This window comes from Lampris incognitus, chromosome 7 (genome assembly GCF_029633865.1).
Source record: "Lampris incognitus isolate fLamInc1 chromosome 7, fLamInc1.hap2, whole genome shotgun sequence".
Taxonomy (NCBI): Eukaryota; Metazoa; Chordata; class Actinopteri; order Lampriformes; family Lampridae; genus Lampris; species Lampris incognitus.
Genome location: NC_079217.1, coordinates 310,963 through 328,990, shown reverse-complemented (window position 1 = coordinate 328,990; position 18,028 = coordinate 310,963). Strand labels below are relative to the sequence as shown.

The window sequence follows — 18,028 nt, the reverse complement described above, 5'->3', positions numbered from 1 at the left end:
GGATGCTGGAGCCTGTCCCAGCAGTCACTGGGTGGTAGGATGCTGGAGCCTGTCCCAGCAGTCACTGGGTGGTAGGATGCTGGAGCCTGTCCCAGCAGTCACTGGGTGGTAGGATGCTGGAGCCTATCCCAGCAGTCACTGGGTGGTAGGCGGGGAGACACTCTGGACAGGCCGCCAGGCCATCACACAGGGCCGACACACACACACATACATTCATACCTAGGGACAATTTAGTGCGGCCGATTCACCTGACCTACATGTCTTTGGACTGTGGGAGGAAACCGGAGCACCCGAAGGAAACCCACGCAGACACATTGTAATTGCAGCCGTTCTATGTGCTTTTATTTGAAATACTTGCCTTTATTTTGACATTCTCAAAACCGAAAGTAGTGCCCGTTAATTCCGTAAACTTCACACAAGGACTGGGAAGTGCCTGTAGTAGTACTGTAACCTTGCTAGTTTTTTGTTTTTTTGGTCACAATATGCTCTGAAGTTTTTCACTACAGTTACATATGAAAGAGTGCATGTAAGATTGAAGAAAAGTTTGTGTTCAAGCATCGTATTTGGACTGAGAAGATTGCCTGGGAGGAATATCCAAGATAACTCTGCCGTTGGTTGAGAAGCAGGCTAAAGTGATTAGTATTAGCTTATGTTTTCTTTAGCTGTATTAGCTACAGTGCTAAGCAGTGCTATTTTCCTAATGATTGTACAAGCTGATGTTGTTTTTTCTTTGTCTGTCTGCACTTTTAGTTCTACGATGTAAATACAACATCAGTAAAAAGAACTGGAGTCTCGCATCCAATCAATGGGCGGCATAGTAGAACACTTCACTGCATCGGTGAAGGCTCCAAGATGAAGACAGACTAGCTGCAGGCCACATGGATGTCAAGCAGGCCGCATGCAGTAAAGGGAGGTGCCACATTTGGAACTGTTTTGTGTGAATCCAAGGTGCAAGTGGACAAGGCTACACCAGCAAGCACGTCGAAGAGGGTGTCTTGAAAGTAGCGCAAGTACTTGTTGACTGCCATTAAGTTTCTATCACGCAGACATGTCATCTGTGTTCTTCCTTTTTTTTAAAAATTTATTTCGGATTTTTCCCTTTTTTCTCCCAATTTAGTGGCCAATTGATCCCTATTTTAATTCAAACACCCACCCTCGTATTGCATGCGTTCGCCAACTGCATCTCTCCGGCCGGCAGTCTCGAAGGAGACCGCCTCCCCACTTTCGTGACAAGGCGAATCCAAGCCGAACCACTGTTTTTCCCGCCACACACAGAGACGCATTCACGTGACGAACACAAGCCGACTCCGCCCCCCTCCCGAAGACAGCGTTGCCAATGATTGCTGCTTCATCGAGTCCGGCCATAGTCGGATCTGACGAGACCGGGGCGCGAACCCCAGTCTCCAGTGGGCAACTGCATCGACACCAAGCCGATGCTTAGACCGCTACGCCACCGCGGACCCTGGTCTGTGTTCTTCCTTAAAGCAACAGTGGACATTTTTTCCTGCAATTGATTATCTAGTAAGAATCAAAGAGACTGAGTAGATAAGTAAATTCATCGTTCTCCAAGTTGATTAAAGTCTAAGATATTTTAAGTTTAACATCAAAGTATTGTATACAATTTCATACAAGTGAGTTTTTCATATTTAGACTGTGCCAAGATTATTTACACTTTATTATTTGCCATTTTATTACTCATTGATTCTAAGTATGTTATTATGACACTGTAGTGTTTGATGTGCGTTTATGCAAAGGTTAAGCTAAAGTAATCCAAAGGATTTATATTTACATTTCATTTCATTTCCAACATAACATTTTATTTCATATTTGCACATATTTAGAGAACAGAATACATTTCATTCAAATTTCAACCCATTTAACACCATGAACATTTAACATGTCACACACAAGAGAAAGTACTGTTCTGTCAACTGAAGAGGTCACCCATGGAGACCTTCAAGAAGATGCTGATGCAGAGCAGACTCCCCTATCACAACAAGCTGATGCCTGTGAGCAAGTTGAAGCGACAGTACAAGACACACAATCTCAGGTTGGTGCGGATGACACACAACAGCCTCCTGACATCAGAAGAAGCGTACGCACACGAAAGCTCGCTGAAAAGGGAAAAGCTCTGTTAGATGACAAATTGAACGATCTAAAGGGGAATTTTGTAAAGATGTACAGACGATGGAAGTATCACATCAATGGCTTGAAACGGTCCATCAAGAATAATGATGCTGCCGATCTGATTGATGAGGTTGTAAATGCAATCAACACCATCAAAGTTGACATTGACAATGTTTACCTCGAAATAAGAGCCATCTCAAGTCCTGAACCTGACATTCGGAGAATGAATGACACACGCCAGGCATTCACTACGATTGCAAATAAAAAGGCTCAACATTTCTGCAGTGGCAATGATTCAGAAGACATATCTTGGCCTGATGCTAAGTCAGTGTTTGACAACACAGTGTCCAGTCTCTCCTCAGCTCAAACCAGTAAGTCAAAACCCTCTTCCAAAGCATCCAGACACTCTTCCATTCTGTCACTGAGTGCAAACCAATCAGCAGCTGAAGTTGCAGCTACACAAGAGGTGATAAAGATAATGAATGCACAACATCAACAAGTGGAAGAAATACAAAGACTTGAGGTGGAAGATCAAATCTTAAAGGCTGAAAGAGAAGCCGAAGAAAGAGAAATTGAAACAGAGAGTGCTAAAAAAAGAGCTCAGTTCATAGCAGAAAGGGCTGATAGAAAAATGAAGCTGGAAGGGAAAAGGAAAGAAGTGGAACGGCTGGAGGAACTAAAAAGGCACAATGCAGCACAAGCAAGACTGCAAGTTTATTCAGAATCTCTCCACCCACTACTCACGCTTAACCCTTTAAGTGACCTTTCTTTCCCTCTCAACAAGCACCGGTCCCCCAAGCTCTTCCTGCTCAACAAGCCAAGCCCACTCAAGTCCATCACCCACATCAGGTTGCAGTCACCAAAACCTCTCTCCCATATCCCTCTATGTACGCCTCATATTCTGTCCCACAACCAGCCACATTCACTCAAGTTCCTGTGAATCAAGCCACCACTCCGGCTACACCTCTGCTCATGCAAAAGCCCCATTCACCCACGTTCCTACCACTCAAGCAGTCACCTTTACTACCTCTCATGAAGCTTCCAGTGACCTTGTGAGAACACTTGCTGAAGCAATTACAGCTAATCGAGTTCTTCCAATCCCAGAACCTGAGGTCTTCAAAGGAGATCCTCTCAAGTATAATGATTGGAAGCTTTCTTTCTGTACTCTGATTGATCGCAAAAACTTGCCAACTCAAGAAAAGCTCTTCTATCTACGCAAGTATGTTGGTGGCACAGCTAAGAGAGCTATTGAAGGACATTTCCTTGTAGGAACAGAAACAGCTTATCGTGCTGCCTGGGACATACTTAAGGACAGATTTGGTAATCCATTCATAGTTGCCAAGTCATACCGCGACAAGATACATACATGGCATAAAATTGGACCCAAAGACAGCAAAAATCTTCGTGAGTTTGTAGATTTTCTGAGCAGTGTTGAATCAGCCATGCCATATGTTCAAGGTCTACAAACTCTCAATGACTGTGTGGAAAACCAAAAGATTGCTGTCAAACTATCGGATTGTCTGAGCTCACGTTGGAATAGAGCAGTCATGATGTATCAAGATGAACACAAAATGTTCCCTGACTTCAGATACTTCGTAAGATTTCTCAACATAGAGGCTCGGATTGCATGCAACCCCATCACATCTTTACAAGCAATAAAGCCAACTGACCAAGAAAGATCAAAGCCAACAGAGCGAGAACAGTCTAAGTATCAACAAAATCACAAATTCAGTGCTAAGACTTTCACCACGAGTACAAGTGAGAAGACAAGCATTAACTTAACAAGGATTAACTTTTCAATGAGAGTGTTTTGGTTTTCAAAGTATATTGGTTTATTTGCATCAATGTCTTATAAGGTCCTGTTAACAATGTCAAGTTTCACTGAGACTCACACATTGTGTGATGGTGGGAGTGTAATTGCAGCCGTTCTATGTGCTTTTATTTGAAATACTTGCCTTTATTTTGACATTCTCAAAACCGAAAGTAGTGCCCGTTAATTCCGTAAACTTCACACAAGGACTGGGAAGCGCCTGTAGTAGTACTGTAACCTTGCTAGTTTGTTTTTTGGTCACTCTATGCTTTGTTGTTTTTCACTAGTTACATATGAAAGAGTGCATGTAAGATTGAAGAAAAGTTTATGTTCAAGCATCGTATTTGGACTGAGAAGATTGCCTGGGAGGGATATCCAAGATAATGCTGCCGTTGGTTGAGAAGCAGGCTAAAGTGGTTAGTATTAGCTTATGTTTTCTTTATCTGTATTAGCTGCAGTGCTATTTTCCTAATGATTGTACAAGCTGATGTTGTTTTTTCTTTGTCTGTCTGCACTTTTACTTCTACAGTGTAAATAAAACATCAGTAAAAATAACTGGAGTCTCGCATCCAATCAATGGGCGGCACACACGGGGAGAACCTGCAAACGCCACACAGAGGACGACCCGGACAACCCCCAAGGTTGGACTACCCCGGGGCTCGAACCCAGAACCTTCTTGCTGTGAGGCGACCGCGCTAACCACTGGGCCACCGTGCCGCCCAAGAGAAACCTTTGGGATTAAAACAAATAATTGGAATCCGGTTTTAGGTAAACAGCACAAGATTTGACATCTAATGAAATCAAAAAGCTTCTTTCCCATCATTTCTACTCAAGATTTTTTTCTTTTTTCAGATTTAGTGTTTAACTACACACCATGGGTTGTGTAACATCCATTTATTACCACTTTATATGACAAATCTGGAAATTACAAACATTTGAAACGCCATCCTCAACATTAAAAAAAAATCAAATTGAGAAAAAATATTAAGTTAAAGGTGTGACGAGTCAACCTGAGAAAATGTACACAGATGATCAACTGAGCTGAGCAGAAGTAAAGGGGGACGTATACAGGAAACCTGACCAGAATTCTTGATCATGTAACACGTAACATGAACAATACATTTTACATCTTGTCATTTCAGTTTAAACACATTTATTTCACACTTAGCCTTTGGTTTTGGAGAACAAATCCCCACAAACCTTGATCGTAAAAAAGGTACTTGATCAGAACCCACTGAAAAAACCCTCACAGGAATCACACCAGTTCTTGCCCTTTGACCTTTATAATTAGCTTAGGGCACCAATTTGAAAAGTGATGTAATATTCATTCAGTTAGAAGATAATTTCACAGGATTCAACTTTGGTTGCCTAAACAAGTCAGTAGCTTGATACACTGGAAAACAAAATAATTCATAGCTGATTTGCTCTCTGTAATATTTTTTAATCTGATTCATCCCCCCATTCTCGTTATTCACAAAAAGTTTTGCAGTGAAAAATCCCACCCCATCGGTATTTGCGCATTACTGGGAAAAAACAACAACAAAACCAACTAAAAAAAAAAATCATCAATGTGGTAATAATAAATCAACTTTTCCAAAAACGCTTATGAATTGTAGTTTGCTTTGCTGATCAGAGCCGACGCTCACACAAACACACAGGGGCAGCAATGCCAGCCTCATCATAAACAATTGTTTACCAGTGCAATCAAGTCTCTGAACACAAGTTGGTTGGTTGGCGGCTGGTAGTGAGAAGTTGGCAGCAGAAGAGGACAAGGCATGTTGTTCTAGCACCCTGCTAGGGAGACAAGACTCTCAGCAGACACATACCCATCCCCTTCTCCTGCCTGTGCCTCCCAGAGTTGCATCGCTTGATTTATCTTTAACGCCCACGTCCGAATCATCCTCTACCTCATACCTGGGAGTTTCTTGCGGCAGAGTGGAAACGGTGCAAACTAGGAGACATGTATGTGAGTGTGTGCTTGTGTACATCTGATCACCATCAAGCAGGTACATGCACAAAAAGAGTACCCTATAAATCTGCTGCCAAGAGCACTAAGAAAAAACACAACTATACACTTTATTCATATATAATAATTTTTTTCTCTACACACTACCAACATGGGGAAAGAAGGGAACAGACTAAGGACTGGGTAAGGAAAAGATGGACTGGTGAAGGAAGGAGAAGAAGAGGTGAGAAGGAGGCAGGACAGGACAGTGTTTAAGCACGTTCCCCACGGATGCGACGAGCCAGCTGGATGTCTTTGGGCATAATGGTGACACGCTTGGCATGGATGGCGCACAGATTGGTGTCTTCAAACAGACCCACCAGGTAGGCCTCGCTAGCCTCCTGCAGACCACAGTGAGAACAGAAACAGTGTGAGATTCCAGTTATCAAAAACAAAATCCAAATCACTTTTCCTTTACTATTCTTTAAAGGGAAACATTTCCCAGGATTTTTCAAGGACATATTCAGTGACTTGTATATGTTAATAAGTCACTGAATTTGCTGTTGCTCACCTATGAATGATGCAAATTGGACAAAGTGGCCAAACAGCTCAAAACTACATGAAATGATGTCTCAAACAACACGTTGTCAACACGTTTTTTTATGCTGCACAACATGTTTTACAAGTAAAAATGAACATGCTAACAACAGGCTACCAATGCACAAATGTGTTGATTTCGCATAAACACTGTGTTGATCAAAGCCTCGTTTCACTTCCAAACACATGTGGCACTGCAGAACGGTCAAAGACAACAGCTGGGTATCAACGAGGGCTGAAACAGGGCATCCGCAGCTAAAAATGTGCAATATGAGCTCAGTAAAACATTTGAAAATGTAATCTCAGACGAACTTAACAACTTTACAATTTTCTAGGATCTCGTGACTATTTCCAGTACATTTTATAAGTTTTCAAATTTTCCAGGTGTTTTCCATGACTGGAAAACTAGTCCATAAATTTCCAGGATGCATGGGAACCCTGTACTATGCTGCCTACACATTACAGAAAGGAAGGCTGTTATAAACTGGTAGGTGTCTTTTTACACAATTACATCCATTCAAACAGAGGCTGAGTGTGCACTTGGACTTCACACTGCTAGCACTCAGTAGCCACCTACAACTGCATTTTACATTTTACGCATCTAACTTATTGGAGCAAATAACAGTGAATGTTTCTGTAGAATAAGCTTGAATTCCTATATCAACAAATAACATGGAACCAAAAATCAGATGTGTAAAAAGATTAATGCTTTAATACTTTTATGATAATCCTGTCCCCAAAAGATGGCCATGGAATAAAAGAAAAAACAGATAGACAGCAATTTAAGGGGTTTTTATTTAGGCACTAATGTTGATTTAGAACCAAGTTCCTTTTGGCTTCAAGTTCTTACCTGCAGAGCTCCGATGGCTGCACTCTGGAAACGCAGATCAGTCTTGAAGTCCTGAGCAATTTCTCTCACCAGGCGCTGGAAGGGCAGCTTGCGGATCAGCAACTCAGTGGACTTCTGGTAACGACGGATCTCACGCAGTGCCACAGTGCCGGGCCTTAAAAATATAGATGAAGACTTATTTAGGTGGCGACAGTGGTCGATTTGTAAAGAAAATTCCAAGAGGGATGAGGGGGGACCTAATGGGAGTAGGGTTATGCGTGTGTGTGTGGGTGGGGTGGGGGGCTTACAAAAAACTACAATCACTTTTAAACTGTAGCCACAGGCCTACATATTCTTTAATATGAAGGATTTTCTTACACAACTTATGTTTTAAAACTATTTGAGAGCTCAGAAAAAAATCTCCTTCTGAGTTTTATATTATATTTTGCCTTTTGGCCCTTTGCCTATTATTGGAGATTTTTTACAGGTTTTGTATGCTTGCTGCTTTTTTTTCCAGTACCTTTTATATTTGAATGTATATGTATGATTATATTTTCTATATAATGTTCTGGATATTAGCTTGTCCCTTCTTATCTTCTTTCTTTCTTCGGGACGACTGTGTGCATTCTTGTGACCGCCATCTTGCATCGATTGTTCTCCCTGCTGACCAGCAGATGATAATGATTACTGCCCCTACAAGTAATGTCTGTTTTACCCACTGGTATTTGCTTGTGGAAGAACTGCTTGATCGAAACATTGCCAAATAAATTGTGTTTTGGGAGCATTTCAGTGTGCAGCCCTTACTCCTTTGTTCTTGAGCTCAGAAAAGAACCTGTCATTCCTTGATTAAGATCTATCACATAGTGCCATTGACCCAAAGAGGTTGGAAAAGGGGGACGACAGGTTTGAAAAGAGCTGGTTTTAGTTCATTTGTTTAACAGGGGATAACCCTTTGCATCCTCTCTTAAATCAAACCGAGTGAAGAGAATATGGGTTACACTTTCAAGGCTCAGTACTTAGAAGTCTAATGCCAAGTGAGTTTGAATTGCATGCTTGAGTTTCAAGAAGCTTCCTTAGGTTAACTAGTTAAAAAACGCAATTAAACCAACGAGAGTACCAGACCATTTTTAGGTAGTTTGTTGACCATAAACAATCTGGGAGCCAAGACAGAAATATTTCAAACTTCATCATACCAAAGTTTTAATATATTGTGCTCCTCTTTTTCTCCCTGTTGTCTGGATTTTATTAGGAGCTCACAGAGTCCTTGTTGCCCATTTTACCTGTAACGATGGGGCTTCTTGACACCACCGGTGGAAGGGGCACTCTTACGGGCAGCCTTTGTGGCCAGCTGCTTACGTGGGGCTTTGCCTCCAGTGGATTTACGGGCAGTCTGCTTGGTACGAGCCATAATTGATTCAGATTACCTAAGGATAGAAATAAGATACTAGTTTTAGGCTGAATCAAGACTACCTCACACTTTTTGATGTGTTCAGAATAAGAATCAGAATACTTCATTTATCCCCGAGGGGAAATTGAGTGGATATTTATATGTTTTACAACAGTTTTATCAACTTTTGTAAAAGATATAAAATATATAATGGATATAAATATCCATTGAAGAAATTCAATGGATATTTGTATATTTTACAAAAGTTTTATCAACATTTCTTGTGCCTCATTCACCCTATTCCTCCACAAATTAAAACAATTTAAAATAAAACTTTGTGATTCCGTTTTTGTTTTTAGCATTAACAGAATAAAAGGTTTATAACAGGAGGCCCAAAAAATATAGGAACACTTTAAATCTGAATATAAGAATTCCGTGAAGCAAACTTATAAAATATATGTAATATTACATAATGCCGGTGTAAGATTACATACAAAACATTCCCGATCATAATCAGCAAAACCAGCGTCGATTATAATAAAAGGCACTATTGGTTAAAATGGCAATACGCGTCTGTATGCGAAGGACTTTGACCAATTAGCACGCAAAGTGTTGGAAAAGTAGGCGGGACTTCGGCTGCTGACGCTCCTGCTGGGCCCACCCACTTCGCTCTGATGATGGCGGCGGGTTGATGCGCAAGCGGGACGAGGAGCCAGGGCAGAAGAGCAAAGGAGTAGCACAACATCGAAGACTATTTAACGAACAACGACTCGACAAGCGTGTCGGCCGACACGGGAATAACACAAAAGACATTTTAAGGAACTCATAAATTGTCAGAGGAAAGCTGAGCGGCACATAACAGCTGCGTAGAACCGAAGTGAACCCGCGCATAATTTGAAACGGCGTTTCCTTGGCGGGACGCGGGTGGAGGAAGGCTGCATTTCTCAGCCTTTCGCCAGCCTTGTTTTGTTACGTTCACATACGACGGAAATGTGTTTTCTCTGCTATTTACGACCAACAATGTGCCCGTGTGGAAGGGAAAATTCAAAAGTACTGCTAACTGGAAGGTGGTTAATATTTCGGTCGACTTACCTACGGAGAAAGTCTGTTAGAGGCGTGAGAAACGTTCCGCTTGTCTGTATTTTCTTCTTCGGACCCACAATGGGAACCAGGGTCCAGCGGGAAAATGGCCGCCGTGTCAATCAACTGGCCCACAATGCAACAGTGGCAACATTTTCCAGTGACTTTGTCACTTTCAACATGAAGCTGAACACATTGTGGCGAAAGTCGGGGCTAATCGTTTTTAGTTTTTTTTTGGTTTGTTTTTATTTTTGGATGAACAAGCCAACAGAATTCCCTTCCCAGTGTCGGCAACCAAGAACATTTAAAATAAAGGACATGGCCTGTTTGTGTTGTTCTTACGACATTGATAGCGTATGGAGCAGCCGACAGTAGCAGTTCAGCAAGACGTTTTGGTAGAGGATGGAGATGGGGGGGGGGGGGGGGTGGAGGTTGGGGGGGCAAACCTCTCGTTTCCTTGCTGATTAAACCCAAGCTCCTGGGCTCTTAAGTTGCGGTGTAGTCATTTCTCCCAGTGAAGTTTATTTGTGTAGCCCAAATTCACGAGGTAGTGCCGAAGGGCTTTACAGTCAGTACAATATACAACAGTATACGACGTCAACACCTGTCATAAGCCTTAAAGGTGATGTCCGAATAGCCTATTTTAGAATCAGGTGACTTTCTTTCTAGTAATTGGACACCAGGCAACACAGTTCAAACACCATTTAACCACAATTATTTGTTTATTATGTTTGCATGTGAATTTTTGAGTACAAATATTTGCTTTTAAAAATGACTGAAAACACAAATCAAAAAAACACAGTAGAAAAAAAATCAAAGGTTTTCATTTCAACCTGAGAGAGAAACAAAAAGTCATAACACTTCCTTGACAAAATGGCTGAAAATTAAAACAACATAGTTCTGCTACATATATGCCGCTTGTAATTTGTGGAATCATGCATTGTCACTAACAGTGACATTTCTAAATGATGAACAGAATTAAACTTTTGTAATTGTATACACTTAAACAGCAACAGTAGAAATATGCCATTGTCATAAAAAACACCATTACATCAAATTTGATTTAAAAAACTCAAGACCCATTTATGTTTGTCTTAAGATGAAAACTAAACACTAATTCCTACCATTTATTTGAGAACACACTATTCTTTGATTTGCAATACACCTTATCCATTACTAGATAACCAGGCATTCCCTGTGAGCTAGCTTGTTAGATATGAGGAGTGTAATAGTATATGATTCAAAGTTTAGAACATACATAAAGATATTCTAAGCAAACTCTTGTTACTAGTAGCACCGAAGAAGACATGACTACACATTTTACAGTTACCACAATCATTATATATAGAACCTCAAACCAAAATACTAACAACGTATAGAGGACGGGAAGGGACAAAGAGAGTGGTGTGGGTTGGAGAAGATTACATATAACAAAATGGAAAAAAAGCATTTTAAGCACGTTCCCCACGAATACGGCGAGCAAGTTGGATGTCTTTGGGCATAATGGTGACACGCTTGGCATGGATGGCACACAAGTTGGTGTCTTCAAAGAGACCCACCAGGTAGGCCTCGCTAGCCTCCTGCAAGAATAAAACATGGTATCATCCAATAAATAACAAGCTGATAAGAATTATTTTCTGAATTGACAATTTGACCCAAAGATATGTATTTTCTCCAAAAAACATTTAAATGTTTTAAATTCTTTGCTTTCTCTTTATGTATTGCTTACCATAGCTCTCCTTTGCATTTGGTCAGAATATAGTTATTCAAGTGGGTGCCACTAACCTGCAGGGCTCCAATGGCTGCACTCTGGAAACGCAGATCAGTCTTGAAGTCCTGAGCAATTTCTCTCACCAGGCGCTGGAAGGGAAGCTTGCGGATCAGCAGCTCAGTGGACTTTTGGTAACGACGGATCTCACGTAGCGCTACAGTGCCGGGCCTTAAGAAAATAAGGGTACAATATAAGATGCATCGGTTGATTTGGGAAATCTACATTTCCTGTTGATTTGTACCTTCAGACATGACCTGGATTTCGTGTGAATTTCAGTAGAATACATTGTTCCAATTCCTTTTTATATTCACCTGGCACCCTCTGCTGCTTGTTGCTTGAAGCACAAGTGTGTAGTTGAGCAAACCACAAACTTCTATTAGCTGTCACTGCTGAGGAGCTGAGACTTGGTAAATTTTCAAATCAAATAACTCTGTAAGCCACTGAAAGGAGTGTTTAGAAATACCTTCAAGTAAAACCCTATTATATTGTTATCATAAACACTGCTTTTATGAGCACCCAATTCCTTATTTTAGAATATTTCCTTCTGCAGTTCTGCCTTTCTCAGATATAACAGTAAGCCCCACAAAGGCAGAATCAGTGCATCACCTGGACACCAAGTGGTCCAGATGAACTGATCAACCGTTCTGGGATTTCTACGCCTGGATTTTTGAACGGGCATCGAGACATGGAACAGTAGATACAGCGGAGCCGGTATGGAGAGAGAAGCAAGTATCATGAACTAGAAATGAACTCGGGCCAGGAAATGGGTCCACATATTTATCTGGCTGAGCCAAAAAGACACCAGTGTTTTCCCTCATTTTACAACCATATTAAACAGGGTAATCGTCCATCCATCCAACTTTGGGAGTTTAATAAACAGGTGGAAAACCAGTGTTCTGGCTTGAGTTTACTTTACATTGCCAGATTAATTTAAGGGCTATGGCTGAACATAGGGAGTCTCACAGGGTCCGGGTCCGGCCCCCCCAGCGGCACAAACAGACACGTTACCGTCTCACCTGTAACGGTGGGGCTTCTTGACGCCACCGGTGGAAGGGGCGCTCTTGCGGGCAGCCTTGGTGGCCAGCTGCTTCCGCGGGGCTTTGCCTCCGGTGGATTTACGGGCAGTCTGCTTGGTACGGGCCATGGCTACGACAGGTCACCTTCAGGAACAATTAGGCTGCTTTAATGCATTTGTTTAAAACGCTTCTCACGGCAAGATTGTGTGAAACATTGTTTGAAGGTGCCGAATGTCAAAACTAAATCTTTTATTGAGTTCCATCTACCAAACTTTGCAATTTACTTTAAACATGACGTTACAATTAACGAGGTTAGCGTGGGACGTTGGAATTACCGACATCGGAGGCCATTACGTCGATGTGCGTCTCAAATATCTTATGCAATACAAACAGCAAGAAGGACGTGTACGATAGCCAATCACACCACAGAGCTTTATCAAACGAACCAATAGCGACCAAGCTGTAATATTGGGGCGGGGTTTTTGGAGGTATTTCCACCAATAACGACGTCAGACTTTTGTGCCTAATCCCGCCCCTTGCGCACTGAAAAGTGGGTTGGTTCGTTTCATGACTCTTGGCCACCCGGGTGCGGAAGAGCTCTTATTTTTTATTCGAAATAAGCTATTTTGCGGGAAAACCAAGGGGCGCCGCCCACACGGGCAGCTAGGTGTCACCAAACGAGTGCACTGAAAGATGATGGCAGGCTGGTAGCAGCAGGAATGTTAAGGGCATTGAGAAATCGTCGTACCACATTAGAAGCAGATGATAAAAACGACCGAATTACGAGCAAAAATTCGGTGTGAAACTAGTAGGTACATATTGAAGATTACACTAGACAGTTCAATGGAACTATTAATAAAAATATTTGGTCGGATGACCCCTCACTTTACACACATTTCCGAGTCAAATTCGACAAGACTACAAGTGCTCTCAGGTCCCAGACTCCCCGAACAAGAATAGCTCGTCTGGTTTTGCGTTTTCTTTCTCACCAAAAATAAACAAAAAACATGTCAATCCCAGAACTAACAAAAACATGAAATGATAGATGAGAGTTTTATTGAAAAGATGATACTTACCTCTGAAACGTAGTAAATAGCAATAGCTTAAAAATTTTGAATTTGTTCTCTGGTCTCTATAGCGTTGTTCTCGCAATAAAATGAAGGAAGGGGGAAAAAAAGAGAAAAGAACATAGGAAAGCGTTAGGACACCCGTTTCCCACAATGCACTTGGGACAAACATACATGCATGCATGCACGCATGCAGCAACATACACAACTGCACCGTGACCCCACACTCAATCTCATGCAACAAGTAATACATATTGTGTTTGAAGATAGTTCTGATTAGCTGAGTATTGATCGGCCATGCAGATAGATACCCCTATAATGCCAAGTACAATCTGATCTTGATACGACGTACAAAATGCCCGCTATTGAGCTTACGTGTCCAAACCCATAATGTTACATTTATCGGGCAATCCTATTTTCATGTTTAATAGAATCTCGAGATAATTTGTAAAAAATTGGGGGGGGGGTTCTCACTGGCAAACAGTCAGGTAAAACACTTGTCACTGTAAACTTGCGTTTGAGAGAGGAATATTTATTTTAGCCTCAGCCAATGTGACGTACATTTGAAAAACAAACTAGACTTTTATTTATCCGCTGATGGACACTGAATATATCAGTGTAAACAATTACACGCGTGGTCCAGTAGGAGGCACTGCGACAGAACGTCAACAGCTTGGATAGAGAAAAAGAGAAGAGCGTGCTCAACTCGGAGGCGCGAGAGAAAGGCGAACGGGCGAAGGAGGTGGATACAAACAACCGCACAGGGAATGAGAGAGGATTCAGGTTGGGATTATGAAGGCATGGAGTGGCAGAAAGTGGCGTCCATAAGAAAGGAAAAAATGTGGAAATAGTGGCGTAAGTAGCTCAGGAGCAAATGAAATGCTCAAGAGAACTAGGGCAGGTACAACAAAAACAATGACTGGGACGTTATAATTGTGTTTGTTGAGCATTTCCACCTTATGACAGCGGCCAAAGCTCTAGAAATTATATAGGCAAAGGGAAGTTTCCAAAGTACTCGAATAATACGCGTATACTTGTATATGGAGTGAGTAAAGAGCAAGACATTCTACGGAAAATGCGTATCCTGGATGGTAAAAACGTAACCCCTATATCTGGCTCAGCTGCTACACTTGAAAATACGGGAATGGAGTCATCAATGTACTCAGATGATGGAGCAATCTGGACAAGGGGGGAAATGTCTTACCACTACTACTTTCGGCTGCTCCCGTTAGGGGGCGCCACAGCGGATCCTCCGTCTCCATCTCTTCCTGTCTTCTGCATCTTCCTCTGTCACACCAGCCACCTGCATGTCCTCCCTCACCACATCCATAAACCTCCTCTTTGGCCTCCCTCTTCTCCTCTTCCCTGGCAGCTCCATATTCAGCATCCTTCTCCCAATATACCCAGCATCTCTCCTCCACACATGTCCAAACCATCTCCATCTTGTCTCTCTTGCTTTGTCTCCAAACCGTCCAACCTGAGCTGTCCCTCTAATATAATCGTCCCTAATCATGTCTTTCTTCGTCACTCCCAGTGAAAATCTTATCATCTTCATCTCTGCCACCTCCAGCTCCTCCTCCTGTCTTTTCATCAGTGCCACTGTCTCCAAACCATATAACATAGCTGGTCTCACAACCATCTTGTAAACCTTCCCTTTAACTCTTGCTGGTACCCTTCTGTCACAAATCACTCCTGACACTCTTCTCCACCCACTCCACCCTGCCTGCACTCTCTTCTTCACCTCTCTTCTAGACTCCCCTGTTACTTTGGACAGTTGACCCTAAGTATTTAAACTCAAATACCTTTGTCACCTCCACTCCTTCCATCCTCACCATTCCACTGTCCTCCCTCTCATTCACGCATAGGTGTTCCGTCTTGCTCCTACTGACTTTCATTCCTCTTCTCTCCAGTGCATACCTCCACCTCTCCAGGCTCTCCTCCACCTGAACCCTACTCTCACTACAGATCACAATGTCATCCGCAAACAGCATAGTCCATGGAGACTCCTGCCTGATCTTGTCCGTCAACCTGTCCATCACCATTGCAAACAAGAAAGGGCTCAGAGCCGATCCTTGATGTAATCCCACCTCCACCTTGAACCCATCTGTCATTCCAACCACACACCTCACCACTGCTACACTGCCCACATACATATCCTGCACCACTCCTACATACTTCTCTGCAACTCCTGACTTCCTCATACAATACCACACCTCCTCTCTCGGCACCCTGTCGTATGCTTTCTCTAAATCTACAAAGACACAATGCAACTCTTTCTGGCCTCCTCTATACTTCTCCATCAACATTCTCAAAGCAAACATCACATCTGTGGTGCTCTTTCCTGGCATGAAACCATACTGCTGCTGCTGATCATCACCTCTCCTCTTAACCTAGCTTCTATTACTCTTTCCCAAATTTTCATGCTGTGGCTGATCAACTTTATACCTCTGTAGTTGCTACACTTCTGCACATCACCCTTGTTCTTGAAAATCGGCACCAGTATGCTTCTTCTCCACTCCTCAGGCATCCTCTCACGTTCCAAGATTGTGTTAAACAATCTAGTTAAAAAAATGGAAAATGTCTTACATGTGTTGAAATGTGTACAGAAAGCAATAGCCAGTGTAGAGAGATGGTCTTATGATTGGGGATTCAAATTTTCAGTGGCAAAATCATGCTATAATTAAAAATATATAGGAAGGGGTTAACACTATATAGCAAGCCTATGGAAAGTTAAAAGTATTTAAATATCTTGGTTTATGGATTGATGAAAAATATACATGGAAGAATCATATTGAAAATATTGAGACCAGATGTAAAAAAGGTGTTCAATTTAATGAGGTGTGTGGTCACATTTGAATGGAGAGCTGACAAAGAAGCACTATTACACATATACAAGGCTTTGATGAGAGCCACAGTGGATTATGTCTGCATGGTGTATGAAGCAGCAGCAAAAAAATGTATCTAGAAAAGCTAGTCAGGATACAATACAGAGCATTAAGACTTGGCTTGGGAGCAGTCAAAACTACGCCCGTTAAAGCATTGCTCATTGAATCCAGTGAACTGCCATTGCATTTGAGGAGAACTTAAGTTATCACTAATATATTGGATAAGAGTTCAGGGAGAAGGAAATGGAAGTTTAATATCAACTGTTCTGCAGAAGTGTTGGGAGCACACAACTTTTTCTGGTAAATGTTTTGGATGGGACATTAACAAAAAAAGTCAGACAGTACAAATTAGATACTATGCAACACAGTTCAGCAGTTATTGTTGGCAGCATTCCCCCATGGATATTTCCACAACCCAAAGTAAATCTTCCAAGTATTAGAAAAGAGGAGAGAGTGGACAGAGAAGAATATTAACATTGGGTACTCGGTTCAAGAATATTTGAAGGAGATCTACTGTAGTTATCTAAATATTTTTAGCGATGGATCAAAATGCTCAAATAATGAGCACGTGGGAGTGGGTATTTACATTCCAGAATTTGATGAAGGAATTGTTAGGAGAATTTCAAAGAGGATATCAGGACTGACAGCAATAATCATCAGTCTTCAGTGGGTCGTGGAGGTTAAACCAATTAAAGTAGTGACGTGTTCAGATTCTGTTGCTGCAATGCAAAGTAAAAAATCAGGACAAAGTTCAAGAGGATCTAATTTCTGTTGGATACCAGCACACATTGGAATAGAGCGAAATGAGGTTGCAGATAAGCTGGCTACAAGTGCATTAAACAAATATAACAATTTTAGAAATGTGTTTTGGGAGATCAGAAGCAAAAATCAAATTCATCACTGACTAATGAAATAGTGGCAGGAAATCTGGAATAATGACACTAAGCGTAGAGATTATTACAAACTTCAAGTCTGTCAGAGTGAGAAGTAAATGTAGTAAAGCAGATGTTATTTTCTCTGGGTTGAGATTAGGACATACAAGACTCAATGCTACTTTATACACAATGAAAAAGACCGTGTCGGCTAGATGTGAGACTTGCTACTGCAAGGAGATGGGTGAACAAGCGCTAGGTTGTAGGACATTCAGTGTAGAAAGAGACCGACTGAAGGGCAAGGTGGTAGATATATAGGAAGGGAGTGGAGCATCAAAGGGCTGTTAGAGGCAGGGGCAAACAATGACAGGTGCAAAGGGCTTTATCCATCCATCCATTATCCAAACCACTTATCCTACTCTCAGGGTTGCGGGGATGCTGGAGCCTATCCCAGCAGCCACTGGGGACTGTGGGAGGAAACTGGAGCCCCCGGAGGAAACCCACGCAGACACGGGGCGAACATGCAAACTCCACACAGAGGACGACCCCCAAGGTTTGACCCCCCCGGAGCTCGAACCCAGGACCTTCTTGCTGTGAGGCGACCGCGCTAACTACGGCGCCATGGGCTTCATTTAAATACTT

The 18,028-nt window shown here is 42.0% G+C and overlaps 2 protein-coding genes across 2 annotated transcripts; both read right to left on the bottom strand.

The window, feature by feature from the left end:
* Positions 1–4,814: 4,814 nt before the first annotated feature.
* On the bottom strand, positions 4,815–10,176 carry LOC130115345 (histone H3.3A). The gene is made up of 4 exons (XM_056282959.1): positions 9,788–10,176; positions 8,589–8,732; positions 7,330–7,483; positions 4,815–6,283 (listed from the first exon to the last, which is right to left on the bottom strand). Exons 2-4 carry the CDS (start codon positions 8,714–8,716, stop codon positions 6,155–6,157), a joined length of 411 nt encoding a protein of 136 aa, XP_056138934.1. The 5' UTR covers positions 8,717–8,732; positions 9,788–10,176; the 3' UTR covers positions 4,815–6,154.
* A 302-nt stretch (positions 10,177–10,478) lies between these two features.
* On the bottom strand, positions 10,479–13,791 carry LOC130115344 (histone H3.3A). The gene is made up of 4 exons (XM_056282958.1): positions 13,639–13,791; positions 12,563–12,706; positions 11,561–11,714; positions 10,479–11,355 (listed from the first exon to the last, which is right to left on the bottom strand). Exons 2-4 carry the CDS (start codon positions 12,688–12,690, stop codon positions 11,227–11,229), a joined length of 411 nt encoding a protein of 136 aa, XP_056138933.1. The 5' UTR covers positions 12,691–12,706; positions 13,639–13,791; the 3' UTR covers positions 10,479–11,226.
* Between the last annotated feature and the right edge of the window lie 4,237 nt (positions 13,792–18,028).